The sequence below is a fragment of the Batrachochytrium dendrobatidis genome (genome assembly GCF_000203795.2).
Source record: "Batrachochytrium dendrobatidis JAM81 unplaced genomic scaffold BATDEscaffold_1, whole genome shotgun sequence".
In the NCBI taxonomy this organism is placed as follows: Eukaryota; Fungi; Chytridiomycota; class Chytridiomycetes; order Rhizophydiales; genus Batrachochytrium; species Batrachochytrium dendrobatidis.
The window spans coordinates 218604-234819 of record NW_006281099.1 but is presented as its reverse complement, the minus strand read 5'-3'; the positions used below and the strand labels follow the sequence as shown (position 1 = coordinate 234819).

At 40.1% G+C, this 16216-nt stretch overlaps 10 protein-coding genes across 10 annotated transcripts; 5 read left to right on the top strand and 5 right to left on the bottom strand.

Annotated features, from left to right (window-relative positions):
• Window positions 1-494: 494 nt before the first annotated feature.
• BATDEDRAFT_8958 (uncharacterized protein) lies at window positions 495-1846 on the top strand (the record flags this gene model as incomplete). The annotated part of the gene is made up of 4 exons (XM_006674998.1): window positions 495-574; window positions 1007-1123; window positions 1203-1366; window positions 1566-1846. 4 exons carry the CDS (start codon window positions 495-497, stop codon window positions 1844-1846), a joined length of 642 nt encoding a protein of 213 aa, XP_006675061.1.
• Window positions 1847-2024: 178 nt separating this feature from the next.
• Window positions 2025-2603, bottom strand: BATDEDRAFT_85677 (dolichyl-diphosphooligosaccharide-protein glycotransferase; the record flags this gene model as incomplete). Its single annotated transcript, XM_006675860.1, has 3 exons — window positions 2025-2091; window positions 2153-2213; window positions 2267-2603. 3 exons carry the CDS (start codon window positions 2601-2603, stop codon window positions 2025-2027), a joined length of 465 nt encoding a protein of 154 aa, XP_006675923.1.
• Window positions 2604-3078: 475 nt separating this feature from the next.
• BATDEDRAFT_21206 (uncharacterized protein) lies at window positions 3079-4587 on the top strand (the record flags this gene model as incomplete). Its single annotated transcript, XM_006675165.1, has 6 exons — window positions 3079-3203; window positions 3285-3504; window positions 3571-3672; window positions 3749-3975; window positions 4046-4205; window positions 4426-4587. The coding sequence occupies 6 exons, from the start codon at window positions 3079-3081 to the stop codon at window positions 4585-4587; spliced, it is 996 nt and encodes a 331-aa protein (XP_006675228.1).
• A 413-nt stretch (window positions 4588-5000) lies between these two features.
• BATDEDRAFT_85621 (uncharacterized protein) lies at window positions 5001-5249 on the top strand (the record flags this gene model as incomplete). Its single annotated transcript, XM_006676152.1, has 1 exon — window positions 5001-5249. One exon carries the CDS (start codon window positions 5001-5003, stop codon window positions 5247-5249), a length of 249 nt encoding a protein of 82 aa, XP_006676215.1.
• Window positions 5250-5710: 461 nt separating this feature from the next.
• BATDEDRAFT_84478 (uncharacterized protein) lies at window positions 5711-7444 on the top strand (the record flags this gene model as incomplete). The annotated part of the gene is made up of 4 exons (XM_006676151.1): window positions 5711-5731; window positions 5842-6150; window positions 6236-6905; window positions 7008-7444. The coding sequence occupies 4 exons, from the start codon at window positions 5711-5713 to the stop codon at window positions 7442-7444; spliced, it is 1437 nt and encodes a 478-aa protein (XP_006676214.1).
• Window positions 7445-7531: 87 nt separating this feature from the next.
• On the bottom strand, window positions 7532-8644 carry BATDEDRAFT_33887 (uncharacterized protein; the record flags this gene model as incomplete). Its single annotated transcript, XM_006675619.1, has 1 exon — window positions 7532-8644. One exon carries the CDS (start codon window positions 8642-8644, stop codon window positions 7607-7609), a length of 1038 nt encoding a protein of 345 aa, XP_006675682.1. The 3' UTR covers window positions 7532-7606.
• Window positions 8645-8769: 125 nt separating this feature from the next.
• Window positions 8770-9936, top strand: BATDEDRAFT_84476 (uncharacterized protein; the record flags this gene model as incomplete). Its single annotated transcript, XM_006676150.1, has 2 exons — window positions 8770-8791; window positions 8863-9936. 2 exons carry the CDS (start codon window positions 8770-8772, stop codon window positions 9873-9875), a joined length of 1035 nt encoding a protein of 344 aa, XP_006676213.1. The 3' UTR covers window positions 9876-9936.
• Window positions 9937-9981: 45 nt separating this feature from the next.
• BATDEDRAFT_21202 (uncharacterized protein) lies at window positions 9982-11850 on the bottom strand (the record flags this gene model as incomplete). The annotated part of the gene is made up of 2 exons (XM_006675164.1): window positions 9982-10927; window positions 11615-11850. The coding sequence occupies 2 exons, from the start codon at window positions 11848-11850 to the stop codon at window positions 9982-9984; spliced, it is 1182 nt and encodes a 393-aa protein (XP_006675227.1).
• Window positions 11851-12399: 549 nt separating this feature from the next.
• Window positions 12400-14592, bottom strand: BATDEDRAFT_85674 (uncharacterized protein; the record flags this gene model as incomplete). The annotated part of the gene is made up of 1 exon (XM_006675859.1): window positions 12400-14592. The coding sequence occupies one exon, from the start codon at window positions 14590-14592 to the stop codon at window positions 12400-12402; it is 2193 nt and encodes a 730-aa protein (XP_006675922.1).
• Window positions 14593-14699: 107 nt separating this feature from the next.
• On the bottom strand, window positions 14700-16195 carry BATDEDRAFT_32596 (uncharacterized protein). The gene is made up of 3 exons (XM_006675595.1): window positions 15735-16195; window positions 15260-15579; window positions 14700-15170 (listed from the first exon to the last, which is right to left on the bottom strand). The coding sequence occupies exons 1-3, from the start codon at window positions 16163-16165 to the stop codon at window positions 14713-14715; spliced, it is 1209 nt and encodes a 402-aa protein (XP_006675658.1). The 5' UTR covers window positions 16166-16195; the 3' UTR covers window positions 14700-14712.
• Between the last annotated feature and the right edge of the window lie 21 nt (window positions 16196-16216).

The following is a 16216-nucleotide window of genomic DNA, read 5'->3' as shown; positions in this document are numbered from 1 at the left end:
GTTAAAATCAATTCCAAAAAACACTTTTAATTTGTTGGCATTTCCACCAGTGAATGCAAACTTTAATGATTTTCAAAGTTTTCCCACCAAAACTGAGACTCTAAAAAACACAAGACAAATGTAGATTCTAAAAAACAGTATTTATTCATAAAACAAGCAATACGGATCCAACCTAGTTGATCAGCAAGAGTTAGCAATCAAATGACAAACTTTTATATTCAAGAGTGGTCTGCAATGGTTCTTTTGGACTCCCATCAGTGATTGTTCACCCACATAAATCATCATTGTTAAATATGATGTCCCTATGTATAAATCTCATCTTCAGGAAAGAACGCTGCACATAAAATAACTTACAAGAACAATTAATGGACAGGAAAAAAACAGCGAGGCTGCGTTTATAAGGACATTTAACCTGAGGACACTTCTTAATCAAAACAAATGATTGGCTGCGTTGGTTTTCTTTCTTGTCGACTTCACAACTTTATATTCTTGCAATGGGCTTCACTGATCTTGAAAAGGATGCTGGCTTGAAGGTGCTCAATACCTTCCTTGAGGACAAGTCTTACATTGAGGGGTAAGCTATTGATGTTGTTATTCCTGTTGATGCATTGTATATCCAGTTGAGTCCTGTTGCATTCTACATTGATCTGTTCTGTTTGATCTGTACTGTTTTCATGTCTTGGTTCAACCATGGCTGATTCAGATCCATATTGCACTTGCAGCCGTATTCATTTAGAATGAATCACTCTTTGAATGAGCAGTTTTGTTTATGAATATGTCGCTGTCATGGTGTTGGCTTAACCCCAGCATTTTGCAATCTATTTCTGTGCTCTTCTTTTGTCTTCTTTTTTGTTCTGTACTGCAGTGATGAGGAAATATTGGTCCGTGTTACTGATGGGATTAAGACCCCCATAACGACGAAACCACAATTGCCTCGGCAACTCTGAGCAATACATCATCTGTTTTTTATGATTGTTCTGGTCTAACCATTTATTGTTTCCAATAGATACACTGCATCCCAGGCTGATGTTGCCGTCTTTGACGCTGTCAAAAAGGCTCCCGTCGCTGCTACCTACCCATATGCCTCTCGTTGGTACAAGCACATTGCCCATTTTGATGCCAAGTCCAGATCAAGGTTTTTTCTTTTTTTTTTGACTGTATCTTTTCTTTTCATGCAACTTACTTTGTCTAATCACTTACAGCTTCCCAGGCACCAAGAAATCTGCTGACTCCTATGGTCCTGCTGTAGTAGAAGAAGATGAAGATGACATTGATCTCTTTGGTTCTGATGATGAAGAGGAGGACGCAGAGGCAGAAAAGGTCAAGGCTGCTCGTCTTGCCGAGTACCATGCCAAGAAGGCTGCCAGTAAGTGTTTGTCGTTTTACGAGTATGCAATGTGCTTCTAGATATGATGATACCGGCATTTGGCTGTAAACGTTCCGTTTAAGATGAAAAAACCGCACGCTACCTTATTTATTTGCATCTGATCTGTCGCACTTGCAGAATATACTCCTATTGTTGGCTACTGTTGTTTTTGTATTCTAATACTCTGCACTGTTTCTAGAGCCCAAGGTGGCAGCAAAGTCCATGATCATTCTTGACGTCAAGCCCTGGGATGACGAGACTGATCTTGCCAAGCTGGAGGAAGGTGTTCGTGCCATTACCATGGATGGTCTCTTATGGGGTGGCTCTAAGCTTGTTCCCATTGGTTACGGAATCAAGAAGCTTCAGATCACATGTGTCGTCGAAGACGACAAGGTTGGCACAGACGATCTGAATGACAATATCATGGCTCTTGAGGACTACTGCCAGTCTGTCGACACGGTTGCATTTAACAAGCTCTAATTACTCATTTGTTTCTTTTGCCACACATCATCAGGCAAAGGAAATAAAAATCTTTTACAGAATGAAGGCAATTCTTTTCTTGTCCAATCTGCACTGCACACCCATTCCTCGTTCAAATATGTATATTTAATAAAATCGATTGTAAATAAACAGTATTGGGCTTTAGTCTGAAATCAAATTAGCCAACAAAGTTGATGCAGAATCCAAACAGCAGCACCGACGAAAATGCAAAATCAGCAAACGCTCTGAGTTGAACATGTTAGTCAATCAAGCCTCGACAACATCCTTGACCAACTCATTTCTTACCGCTCTGGAGACATGGAAACCGTACTCCTGTTGGCAGGATGAGCTTGAATTCTCAAATTAACTAAAAACACATTAAAATCAAATCCTTTTCCAGCTAGACATGCCAATACTTACCTGCAAGTACAAACGATCCAACTGAGCAAATAAATCCAGCCAAAAATGAATTGTAAGGATAAGTGCCAGCAAGCACCACATACAAAAACTGAATGATGCCAGTCAGCATCACAAATGCCAAGTAGACATCAATCAGCACAATGGATTGCGGGGTACTTGAAAAGTAAGATTCCTCAAAAGTAGTCAAGATCGAAGAGAGGGTTGTGTCAGTGTTGCTTGTGGTCAGTTTGGGCGTGGTTGTGGTGGTGGTTGTGGTTGTAGTACGAGTGGTGGTGCGGGTAGTCCCAGAAGACTCGACCACTTCTGATGTAGACTTGGACACTTGTTTCTTGGCCATGTTGCAACACTGGATTAGTGGGTTGGAAGCAAGTCGAGTTTAGATCTGCAAATTCAAAAGTGAACCATAACCACGTGATCATTCAGTCCGCACTTTGCAATCCAACACTTGTGCAGTTACCTAATCAAAGGATCAATGCATTCTTCTGTTGGATCTGACACCATGGCTATGCTAAAACCACTTGGTCAAGCTGCCAAACTTGGTTTTACTCTTTTTGTATTTTTCGCTTTGACTGGATACGTTACTGCCACCAATCTTGACGATTTCAATTGTACTTATTCCTTGCTCATAATGATTAAACATGGTCGTTTATACCATTTACAGATACTAAATACTTTTTAAAAACCTTGCATGTACAGATCAAGAGCTTGAAGACGATACTCAACAAACACTGTTTAGCGACCAGTTCTCTTCTACCCTGAATTCAGATCAAAGTGGTTCGGCAGAAAATGTGGTCAACAAACCTCGTCCATTAATGAGCTTGGATAACATTACTTTAATGGATTTTTGGTTTGAACTGCTCATGATTTTGATTGCTACTTTGTATGCTTCATTTTATTTGATCGGTAAACGTGCTAACCGAGAAATCGCTCGTGGATGGTATGCTGGCCACTTCATATATTTGCTTTTTTCAACATCAATACATCATACTAATTATTCTCAACCTATACAATGTTATAGGATGAAAGGAACATTTGAATTGTGGCAAATGCAGTTTTCCCATATTGGATCTAATGATGGACATAAGCTTATTATGGACGGACCTCGCGATTTTATCTTTTACGCTTCGGGCCGTACTTTTGTCAAACATGTATATGGATATGTTCATCTAGTTGCTCGCCACGATCTTGTTCAATGGCTTATAGACTATTACCTAGGAAATGATCAGTACGACAAAGTGGTATGTACTGCCCATTCAAGTCTAAGCAAATCAATTGATTCTTGCTGCTAACCGATATTTAAATAGACTCTTACTTTTACTTTCAATGACAAAGTCGCTGATCCATTCACATTTGCAATTCTTCCAAAAGCTACTGGAGACTCGATCAAAGCCAATCGTTGGGATCTTGTAAGTCATACAGATGATGCATTTTGTGTTGATTCAGCCATCCTTTCAAGTCCTGATTATTTAATATTATTCAAAGAATAACTTTCCAAAAGTTCGCGATCTTCCTGGGTTTCCAAAAAGTCACTATATGATCATGACAGATGCACCCGAGTTTGCTGTAGCTGTGTGGGACGATCCAGCTATTCGTGCTACTATTTTTAAATCTATTGGTCTTGATGAAAACGGCAACGGAGATACTTTGTTCAAAGAACCTCTGATTGACCAGATTATTCTTACCGATCTACCCACAGTCAAGCCTGAAACGTACGTATGGTTTGTATCAATGATTCAAGATTTAGGTTGCATCTCACTCTTTTTAATGCAACGTGTTTAGGATAGAAGCACTCAAGCAACCACGCACATTGAATATGACGTACCGCATTCCTAATGCTCAACCCCCAACCAAAGACATGATTGACACCATGTGTCAGATGAACCAACTTGGATTTGATCTAGTCGACTATGTTGGTCAAAAGGGATTACTAAGTATAGATGTATGTACTTTCCAATGGTCCTTGTGAAAATCCATTTAGTGGCATTAACCATGTGTTTCTGTAGGGCAAATCTAAGATTGCTAAACTCCGTCAAGCAGCTGAAGTGGTGGTTCTAAAATCCCAAGAGGAAGCGCGAAAAGAGGCAAGTGCTTGTTAATCTACTATTCATTTCACCATTAAATGGCTGATGCAATATCTAATCTGGCGAATCATAATATAGGAGCTGGCGGACAAAAAAATCAAGGATAAAAAGTTGAAGGAGGAGCAAATCTACAAGCTTTCAGTAGAGGAACAGCGCAAGTATGAAGAAAAGGAGCGTAAGCGTGAGCAAAAAAGGAAGGATGCCAAGATGAAGAAAAAAAGCAAAAGTGTCAAGATGTAATATCTTGTGAATAAACAGTTTCTTGAAATGACCGAGTAGATGCTTGGAATGGATGGCCGGAACTGAAAAAGATAGTACTGCGGATCGGAACGTTAATAGGCTGACCAATCACGAATTTATAGTCGGAAGGAACATGAAGTAATCGACCATGGTGATGTATGAATCAAAAATATACCGATTAAACCCACTGCTGAATCTTGTAACAAGTCAAGTCGTCAAGGTCGAATCTGTCTTATCCACTCCAAGACAATCATTTAAATAGTATTGCTAGGGTAGTACATTCACTACCATTCGTAACTGGTTTTACTTCCTGACCTATCCCTAGTGCATTCTCATCACCAGGACAAACTAATTCGGGTAGTCTTGTGTTCTAATCATTTTGATAAGGGAAGCCGAGTAACGCTCATTGTCAAATGAGTAATACGCCATTACCAGAAATCACTACTAGAATCAATGAAAGTGCAAATGCATCTGATTTGGCTAATACTGCAGAACCACCTCTAGAAACCAGTCGCTCCGACACTCAATCATCAAAACCCGTCACAAAGTGGTTCAGACTGCAGCAGGGATTTACTTATTTCCATCTATTCTCCTTCTTACTGGCATCCTTGTTCACCATCTCATTCTTTGTGTATATCAATTCTTCTCAGGTTAGTGACTAGAATTTTCAAATATTCAACTTTTCGCATTCGGTTTGTTTAATTGGGTGGATTCTAGTATCGCATATCAATGTACAATCGCATGACTATTTCTTTAATTGGCATGATCCATTCTTTATAATGGACATCGTATACTACACACTATAGTTTTGAACTTGCTTTTCTTTACATTTGGCGTGGTCATGCATTGTGCAGTCACCAAGTTGTAATTCAAATATTGGGTTCGACTGGTTTCAAGAGAATTCTGTATTCTGTATCCTAGTCTTGCATATACATTCGCGCTTTAATTCAACAGAACAATAATTGGACACATCAGGAACGCAACTGTTGTTTCCATGCCAATCACCTAATATTGTAATGTTCATTTTGGAATTGAAGATTTGTTCAGTTGTTGCATACAAAAATGAGATGGACAAAACCGAATGAACATTACAATGCTGTCCAGTAGATTGAACAATCGGGTCATGAAACTGGGTGTTTACTATGTACATACCCCTATCAGTGTTTCATTTTACATGAATACGATTGCAAAAACCAATTAAATCTTACTAACTGTATTTTTCGCGTTGGTATGTCTATCGTTTAAACAATATAGGTATTCATTCTCAAAGATATATTGCATGTGCCAGACAACATCATCGGATATACAAGTGGCTCGCTCGTGTTCTACGATCAAATTGGAACATTGGTTGTCATCACCTTTTGGGGTGTTCTTTCCGATTCATTTGGGCGTCGCCCCATATATGTCATAGGCTACACTCTCATCGGCATTACGTTTATATTATATCCGCTGACACAAAACGTTTACCCTCAGTTGCTTCTTTTAAGACTATTGTTCTGTATAGGCGGTGCTGCAGTATCTACCATGATTTCTGCTGTTTTGGCCGACATTGCTGATGAAAGGGTACGATATTTCATCCGTTAGCCTTGGTTGTGTTTTATATTCAACTAAAACCTTTATTCATTGGTAAACCATATATTTTATCTAGGATCGAGGCAAGATTGCGGGTATTTCTGGACTTTTTACTGGTCTTGGCGCACTTATTGGGCTTTTTGTATTTCTTCGCATTCCGGTGATGATCGGCCATACTGGTAATGGTCTTAGAAACTCTTACTGGATCATTGCCGCGATTTCCATTGTTTTGGCAGTGGTGCTAGGTTTTACTCTACCTTCTCCTAAGCTTGTACGAGAAATTATGAAAAAACAGTTGCAGCAAGAGGGAGACTTGACGACATTGCCTGCACGCTCAGCAAACCCCACGCCATCTACATCTGCATCCACTTGTTCTGTCAATACTCACGAAAACTCGTTGGCTGAAAGTTCAACGCCATTGCCCAACACTTTGCAAAAAATCTCGAATGCCAGTCTTATGGGGCATTTTACAGCAATATACTCACTTACGCGAGATGGTTTGCGTACCGTTGTTCGCGATCCACGCCTTATCCTTGGCTTGATTGGTAGCTTCCTTGCGCGGGGTGATACCATAACTGTAACACTATTTATTCCTTTATGGGTGTATAAACACCATGTCATGAGTGGTGAATGTGAGGGTAATTCTCCAGATACTTTAGAAGTCAGTTGCCCTAAAGCGTATATTGTTTCATCTATTCTTACTGGTGTGATTCAGACATTTGCCCTAGTTGGTGCTCCTATATTTGGTAGGTTGTGTTGATTTCTAGTATGCCACAAATACACTTTGCTCAATTTTCATTGATCTATAACAACTAAACTATTGCGCCTTGCTTATAACATCACACTAGGTTTTATTACAGACATTGTGTATCCTCCATTATTGATGCTGATTTCAACTGTTTTGGCAATGGCTGGATACCTTTTATTGTTTTTATCTACTTCGCCGGGATCCAAGCTTAACTACTTTACAGCTTTTTTAATCGGATTTGGCGAGATTGGTCTTATTATTGTTTCTCTCACACTTGTGACATCGGCTAAAAGCATGCCAATTCATCTCCGTGGAAGTATTTCAGGGATATCTAGTTTTTGTGGAGCATCTGGTATTTTAATTGTGTCAAAAGTCGGCGGATTGCTTTTCGATTCGTGGACACCTGGCGCTCCTTTTTTGGTCATCTCATTAATGCACATACTGTGTGTTGCTTCCTCTGTCACAGTGATATGTTTAGAGTATAAGAAAGTATGGGGTGTGTCTCGTATAACTACATCAAATACTGCATCGGCTTAAACTTTTTGGCTACCCTCAAAGCCAATCTCCCCTCCTTGTGTTCGTCACTGCTCTATTTTGAAATATATTTCGTATTTTCTAAATCTTGAAACTCGAATATAGTTTATTTCTTGGCGAACCATCTAATCCTTATACCCAAGACTATCCAACACAAGTCAAATTTTATAAATCAGAAAGAAAATCAGTGAGACTATAAGTAGGTTTGGAAGCACTTGCTTTGGCTTTCTGCTGCTGCTTGACAAGTAATTGAACCTTGTTCTTGTAACTGTCTTTTTTCTTTACGGAGTTGGGTTTGGATGTAGCGTGTCCCAGTAGTATAGACTTGATGGACTGTGACACTACACCACCAGACTCTTTAGCGTGTTTGTTTTCAGCTGAAGGTGGTGTAGAATGCGATACAATAGGAGTATGAAATGAATTCTTGATCTTTTTAACTTTTTTTGAATTCAAGATGCGTTGATCCAACAAACTCAATACTGGTACATTATCCTTATCCGTCGCAATCGGATCATTTTCTTGATGTGTTGATCCCAATAATCGTTTGTTTTTCTTTGATACTGATTTAAAAGTAGATGTACTGGAAGTTTCTGGCAGATTAAAATCTGGTACATAAACCATTGGACAAGATGTATCCACCAATGCTAGCTCATTCGATCCAATTCCAGGCAAATATGAAATGTAACCACAAACAAGACATGTAGTGCAAACGTTGGTTGCAAGTTTTTGCAGTGAATTGTTTGCTGTAACAGATGGGATTTTTCTGATAGGCTGCTGAATGATACGATATGGTTTTTGGGTCGAGTTGGTATGTTTATGAATGGGTTTGGTGGTTGGTGTTCGAGGTGTCGCTTGTGTTGCTATAGAAACAGCTTGCACCAATACTGGATCCTTTTCAGTGCTCTTCAAAGTTGATGGTCGATGTTTTGATGACTTTTTGGCTTTTTTTTTGTTGACAGATACTGTTGCTGTCTGACAAGTAAGACCTGAAACTTTAAACGATCCACAACTTGTGCAGAGCTTTCGACGCAGAGCAGCAGCAACAGGTACATTGTGCAAGACAGTGTGATCAACAAATGTCTGCACTAAATGTCGGGAAATAGCAGGCGATGAAGTGAATAGCTTCTGAGCAGCCGTCAGAAGAAAGGAAATCGTTTCTTCTGAATCATATGAAGACGGTTTAGATTGAGATGGCTGAGCCATAATAGAATTGAATCCAATTGAATCCGTTGGCTGGAAAAGCAAATTCAATATCAGTGATCGTTGTCGTTCAGATTGCTTAGCTATTAAGCGTTGAATTTTAGTTTGAATTCGTCCATCAACGACAAATGCCAATTCATGTTCTTATTGGTAACGAATAAAAGATTATGTTCAAAGGTGAATAGAATTTACAACTAAATATTGATCCTATTTTATTTTAGTCGGAGCCGGTGCTGTAGGTGCATTTTATGGTGCAAGGCTTCATCAGCCATTAAACAAGGCCTCGAAAGAAACCCTGGTATCCGTCGTTTGTCGCTCCAACTACAACATCGTCAATAAAAAAGGATTTGAAATCGAGTCTCCCGTATACGGCTCTTCAGTTTGGAAACCACACCGAGTGTTTAACTCATGCACTCAAGCTGCTGCTTCGGGGATCCAATTCGACTATATCGTCGTCACCACCAAAGCTTTACCAGAAGTGCGAGATGATTCCGTCGATATTTCTCCAGTGGTAACTGGCATATCAGCGATCGTTTTGATTCAAAACGGGTTTGGAATTGAATGGCCGTATCGCGATCGGTATCCCCAGTCACCCATTATCTCATGTGTGACATTGGTATCGTGCACTCAGACCAAACCAGGACTGATTGTGCACAGCAGATGGGCACGCATCTACATGGGTCCATTTTATACGAAAAATAATCCAACCCAGCAACCGCCTTTAGCATTACAAACAGAAACAACATCCAACATGACAACCCTTGTTGATCTGTTTAAACAAGGTGGAGTGGACGAGGCGTATATGATGGATGCTATTGAAATCCAACTTACCCGTTGGCATAAACTGGCAATCAATGCAACGTTTAGTCCAACTTCTATTCTTGGTGGAGGTGTTGGGATCGCATCTTTACTTCCTGATCCAACCATCAATGAGCATGCGAGAGAATGCATGCGCGAAGTGTTTGAAGCTGGTCCCAAACTGTTTGGACGCCCATTTCCATCTCATCTAGCTTCTATCGATTCGATTTTAGAAAATACGAAAAAGAATGTTGGGTTTAAACCCAGTATGCTGGTTGATTGGGAAGAAAAAAGACCATTGGAATTGGAGGTTATTTTGGGAAACCCGCTGAATCTTGCCAAGCTGCATGGTGTGGAAATGCCCAGAATACAGACTTTGTATGCATTACTTAAAAGTGCATACGCTCAACGTAAATCAGCACATTCAAAACTTTAAATAACCTTGTTTTGGCATTGTGAATAAATTGGCTTGAGGAGTCGACTATGTCAATCCATCTAATTCGTGTTTTAATATTTTATTCAAGATTGCATTCCATAAAGTCTCAATATATTATACCAATACTAACCGATTTTTCAAACTTGTTAATCACAAATCCTGACACGTACGGAACGAACCAGGTTACACACTGCATCTGAAAACTCAAAAATGACACCCACAACCTCAACGCAAACGTACACATCACCGATAAAACCATTGTCCATATCCACGGCGTTTTTTCAGACAAGTCATCAACTTCTGGCACATTGGGTCTTAACACACAACGCCACAATAAAGGTACAATAACTGGTGCAACATAAGACCAAATAAAATACACCCAAGATTCAGTTGCTCCAACTAGTCGATTGATGAAAATACTATGTAGCTCAGACTTGGTGAATTCATGCTGACTTGTTTTGGAGATTTCGGCATCGATACTGGCATGCATCCGTTTCTGCATTTCAATACGTTCCATATGCTGCCAGCTTAATATTCCCATGTAGTTACGACGTCCTAAAAGGTAAACCCACCACATGATCAAGGGAGTATAGAGTGCATTCCACGATCCAAAGTAGCCTGTCGAAGTATTTGCGTGGCCCGATAGTGTCCATTGGGCTGATCGGGTCGGATCTCCAAACCAGAATGCCATACACAGCATACCATTGATCAAATGCATTCCATAAATAGCCAACCATGCATCTAGGGCTGGATAGAAATGGTAAGAAATAAAGGCAGCAAGGTAGTATACGAGCTGAATCTCGTCTAGAAGATCTACAAACATGAATGGACGTGTTGAACATGATATGCGAAGAAATGGAAGTTGCCATTTCCATGGAAGAAAATATGACATTATACTTGCAATATATGAAGACGGTGTTGTATTTTGAAGTAGGTGTTGTAAGGTTGAGAAATCTGTGGAAAAGGGCTGCACGCAATAGAATACTCGCGACCACATGGTGGTGCAGATATACAGATGCAACAAATACATGCTTAGTCCGTATGAAATTCTCCTGGGTATGATCATGAGTTTAGAAAAGATTAGTACAATTGATTGGACTGCTCCAAAGTATAGACAAATGGAAATATGATCACTAGCCATAAATGACATTCATTTGCAGTCGTATTCATGTAAAATGAAACACTGATAGGGGTGTGTACATAGTAAACACCCAGTTTCATGACCCGATTGTTCAATCTACTGGACAGCATTGTAATGTTCATTCGGTTTTGTCCATCTCATTTTTGTACGCAACAACTGAACAAATCTTCAACTCCAAAATGAACATTACAATATTAGGTGATTGGCATGGAAACAACAGTTGCGTTCCTGATGTGTCCAATCATTGTTCTGTTGAATTAAAGCGCGAATGTATATGCAAGACTAGGATACAGAATACAGAATTCTCTTGAAACCAGTCGAACCCAATATTTGAATTACAACTTGGTGACTGCACAATGCATGACCACGCCAAATGTAAAGAAAAGCAAGTTCAAAACTATAGTGTGTAGTATACGATGATCATTATAAAGAATGGATCATGCCAATTCTAATAGGAAAGCATAACGATGATCCATTTCAAAGCAGAGTAGAAAAAGTCACGGCAAGATGAATTGCAAAAAAGCTCCATTTCACATGAATGCAGTTGGAATACTTTGAGATTGAACAGAACGTAAGTTTGGATATGTAAAGCACTTACATGTCAATACAGACAGTATCGATAAAGTCAAGAAAGCAAGCCTGGTCATCTTCATCAGAAACTGGACTTGTTTTAGGAACTGCAGCTTCATACGCTCTATATAACCTGTATCGATGTTCGTATATCTGGTGATGAAATGACAATGTCTTTTCTGGGAATCTATCTTCCTGTGAAAAGTATATTCCTGGATCAAACGAAGGACTTCGTTTGTGGGTTCTACGATTTGAGTCTGCCATATCCTGTGTACTACTGAATGGCTGGTCAATGGCAATGCTGCAACGCTTTGAATCGCATCAGCGGGTGAAAATCAAGTCTTGCTGGACAACACATTTTGTGGATTTGACACATCGATGCAACAATGACACACTTTCAAGATCACAGTGCTTGACACCATCTCAATAAAATGCATTGATATTCATCCAATGAGCTCTTTGGTATCTTTATTTTTGCAATGAATCATTTCACTGAATAAATACACGATTGGCATTGCGATTCATCCATCATTGATCACAAACGCTTGCAATCCAGCCTAGACTATTGTATTTCAAATCCTCTACAAATCGATCCACCTTTGGCATGAAAGATACAGCAGATCAAGATGGTTTATAACTAGGAATGAAAACAAGTCTAGACAATAGATAAAGAATCGCAGCTCGTTTTAGCTGTAGTGTACGCAGCAACCATACCTCCAAATAAAAGTGTCACTATTGGATGGCAATCGGTGGTTTTGGAAATAAATTCAATACCAACGGGTTCAAAATGGTTACAATAAACGCAATGCTGCATTATTCATTTCGAGCATCATGCTGAAAAGTGCGAGATCTGGAGCTTTTGACATGGAGTCGAGAAGATTTAAAGTCTGTAGAACCACTGGCTCCGCCAGTAGCGCTGCTAGATAAATTCGATACGCTAGAAATATCTGCTTGTATATCCCGTTTCAATATATTATCCCATGTACGAACGGCATTACGAAGCCAGTCACGCTCAGATACCATGTATTGCCGATTAACAAATCCAGAACGACTGGCACCACTACCTGATTCTAGCGAAGCAGCAGGAAATCTGGGAATTTCCAACAATACATCACGCAACTGCTTGATCAAAACATCATATCGGGTTCTAATACCACCATACATTGCCATCAAATCATCCAAAGACAGTGAAAAATCGCATTTTGGTGACAACTCGCTTTGATAGGGAAGACAAGCAATATTACAGATGGGTAATTTCAAAGACAGTAACTCTAATGTCTTACTTCTAAGTCGATTTGATTGTAAAGGTAGTGTATCCTCATTCGTATGTTTCCTCGTTCGCATTTGCATATGTAGCTCATAATCATGAACGGCTTTTGAAGCTTTGGTGCGAGCAAACAAATTGTATGCATTCAATTCTGTATCACTAAAATGCTTTCGAAATGATTTCCAAATACCAGATACGCCGTGTGGGATGAGCATGTCCGTCTTGCACTTGTTATAAACAAATACAATATAGGGCTGAAAGACATCAAGCGAGTGAGTGGATTGTAAATTTGGCGTTGATGATGTAGTTGATGGAGTGGGTTGTCGATGTCTATTAAAACTTTGGCTTGAATTGCGAGAGTGGGTAGATGACACGTGTGCAGTAGATCTATGACTATGGTAGAGTTTGGATCGCACAAGCTCGGCGTTGCGCACTAATTTACATAATTCTGCATCTGGGGCCATATCAGACACAAGGAGTATAACATGACAAACAGACATGAGAAATAAAGCTAATTTTGACGATTCGGTTTGGGTAGATGGATCAAGTTTTTGATTATCATCGGCAATATCCATATCGGGCGAACTTGGGTATTGTGACGAGGCAGAAGACTGCAAGATTGCCTGGGTATCTAATAAAATCACCCGTTCTGGAGTAACAAACAAATCAATGCCAAGCTTTTGACCAGCCGAATCGTGTAAAGATGTCGGATCTAAACCATCAGATGCATTGCTGCCAATTGGAAATGGATTCGATCCTGCCAGACCTGAAAGAACAGTTGATTTTCCAGTACCTGCTCGACCCAAAACACCAATAACAAAGCAGCCAGGATAGTCGGATAAAATTTTGAAGGCCGCTTCGGGTTGAATCTTGGTTTTGTTGATTAATTTCACAGCAGTGGGAGTCGAGTGACGAAACAAGCTTGGAAAAAGTTTGGCCAAATGTTCCTGGCCAGGTGGAATGGTCTGATTAATGTACAGATTGTCAGTGTGTGTGGAAGTTTTGGTATCTGCTGCATCTTGAAGATGAGATGAATCTTTTGACAGCATTGCGGGTGAAGATGGAGTGGGTTGCTCGGTAGATCTAGCAATAATTCTTGGAACATGGGTGACTGAAGGTGGATTACCATGAGCTGTATCTGATGCAAAACCAGATGTGTCCTGCTGATTAACTGGAGTATTCCGTCCCAAGATGACTGGTTTATCTAAAAGAATGCTCTTGTAACCAGGAGCATTTGTGTGACCCAATGCTCTTCCAGCATTAGATTCAGTGTCTGAATTTCTGCTAATAGTACTGCTCGGACTCTGATTTGCCCGCTGCTCCAATCGTCGCTGTTGTCTACTTTTGATTTTGCGACTATTACTACCATATGGGGTAGATGACAATGCAGAAGGGTCCGTCCATAACTTTCTACCAGCAGCAGCAGGTTGACGGCGTTCGCTACATTCATCTCCTATCGCATCTTTGCTGATATTTACATTAGCATTATTAATAGACTTTGTAGATTCTTCTCTTCCAGCATTTCCATTTGAAGAGGATGTGTCTTTGGTAACTACGGGCCTGCCAGTACCAAACTTGGGACTACTGCTGCTGGATTGATCAGCACTAGATCCTGCTGCTGGAGTTTCCAAGTAGTCATTGAATGGTGAGAGTATTCTTATATCTGTTCCTGAAGCACTGCTGCTGGAATATGATGGTTTATTTCTTCTCTGTCGTCTAGGCGATGACCGTTGGCTCATGTAGCAATATGTGTAGATATACTTTCAACACTAGTAAAATACTACAAGACCCTGCATACCCACAGGAAAATCTCAATAAAATTCAACTCACGGCTAAAAGTATCTTTCAACAAATGTGATTTATTCAGCCTTGCGAGATCCAGTACGAAATTGATTAATCTTGATAAATGTCGAATACTCTGGAGCAGTGATATCTACCGGTGTTTCCCACTGGGTAGGACTAACACCGATTGGATGGTCCTTGAATAGTGCCAGTTCCGTACGGATTTCATTGCAAAACTCGTCAACACGCAGATCGTTGGGATCGTATCCGAATGGATTCTCAATCTCACCTCCAATAGCCTCAATACCCAGCAGAGTAAAGGATGCAATGAATACAAGGGGGATAGTGGCCCATCCCATGGAGATCACCAACTGAAAGGGAAGTGAAAGAAGATACACGAAAAGTGTTTGTTTGAGATGGATCGAATAGGCTAGAGGAATAGGACAGTTTCGAATACGTTCAAAGTTGCTAAGACAATCAACCATGCCTGAGACAGAAGCAACCATGGCCGCAAAGGATGGAATATCCACCTTATCTATAAACACAGTAAAAAATTGAGTTTCAACAACACATTAAACTCCAAGAGTGCATTGTAGATTTTAAAAAGATCTCGGGGTTACATACCATTTTTACGAACAAATGTGGTATAGGACGCAATATGATGAGTAATTAACAATGGTAAGTTGGCCACTTTAGGATGGAAAGCACCAGGACGGTAATCGGGTAAATGGATCAACAGATTATGCAGATCGTCGTATTTGTAGCCACTTTCTTCACGCAGATGATGCTTAACAGCCACTGCAAAGGCCAAGATCAGGTTAGTGACACTAAACTTATTGATGAGATCCTTCTCTTCAGATGCAGCGCAGTGCACCCATATAAGACGAGTAAGATTACGAGTGTGCGAAAAGAGAGTGCCCCATAATCGACGAGCTTCCCAGAATCTAAGCAATAAGCCACCAAACCATTAGAAAAAATAGTGCTGATTGATGGTTACATAATTGCATAAACATCGAATGCACCAAGACAATTTCAAACAACTACACAAGACATGTTGAATCTGGATTGGGAAACTATTCACACTAGAAACTCAACTCACCGGTCGTATGCGGTGTTGGTCCTAAAGACCAGTAGCAGACCCATTACAACTGAAATGATACCAATTAGTTGATTCTGTACACCAACACTTTTCCATCCAAGAACCATATATGCTGCTGACCACCATGAAGCCCATGCACCAAGAATCAATGTAGGAAAAAGAATTTTAGGAACAACAGATGCCTTGATAGCAAAAAGTTCCTTGTGGCCATACTGCTGAGTGTTGCTGATGTGCGTGCTGGTTTCTCGCAAAACACTTTCACCTCGTTCAAGATCAGTGGAAGCTCTTGGTGATGAAAGTTCCTTTTGGTTGACAGTGGATTCTCCATAGTGTTTGCTAATAGAAGACTGTCGAGGGTGGAGTGTGGTTGTGCTTGTGCTTGGTACCTCTAAAAGAACAATTTCAGACGACTTGACAGTGGACGCCGACATGGTTTAGAATACAGGGTTGGTAGCTCAGTAGAATACAAAAACCTACTTATA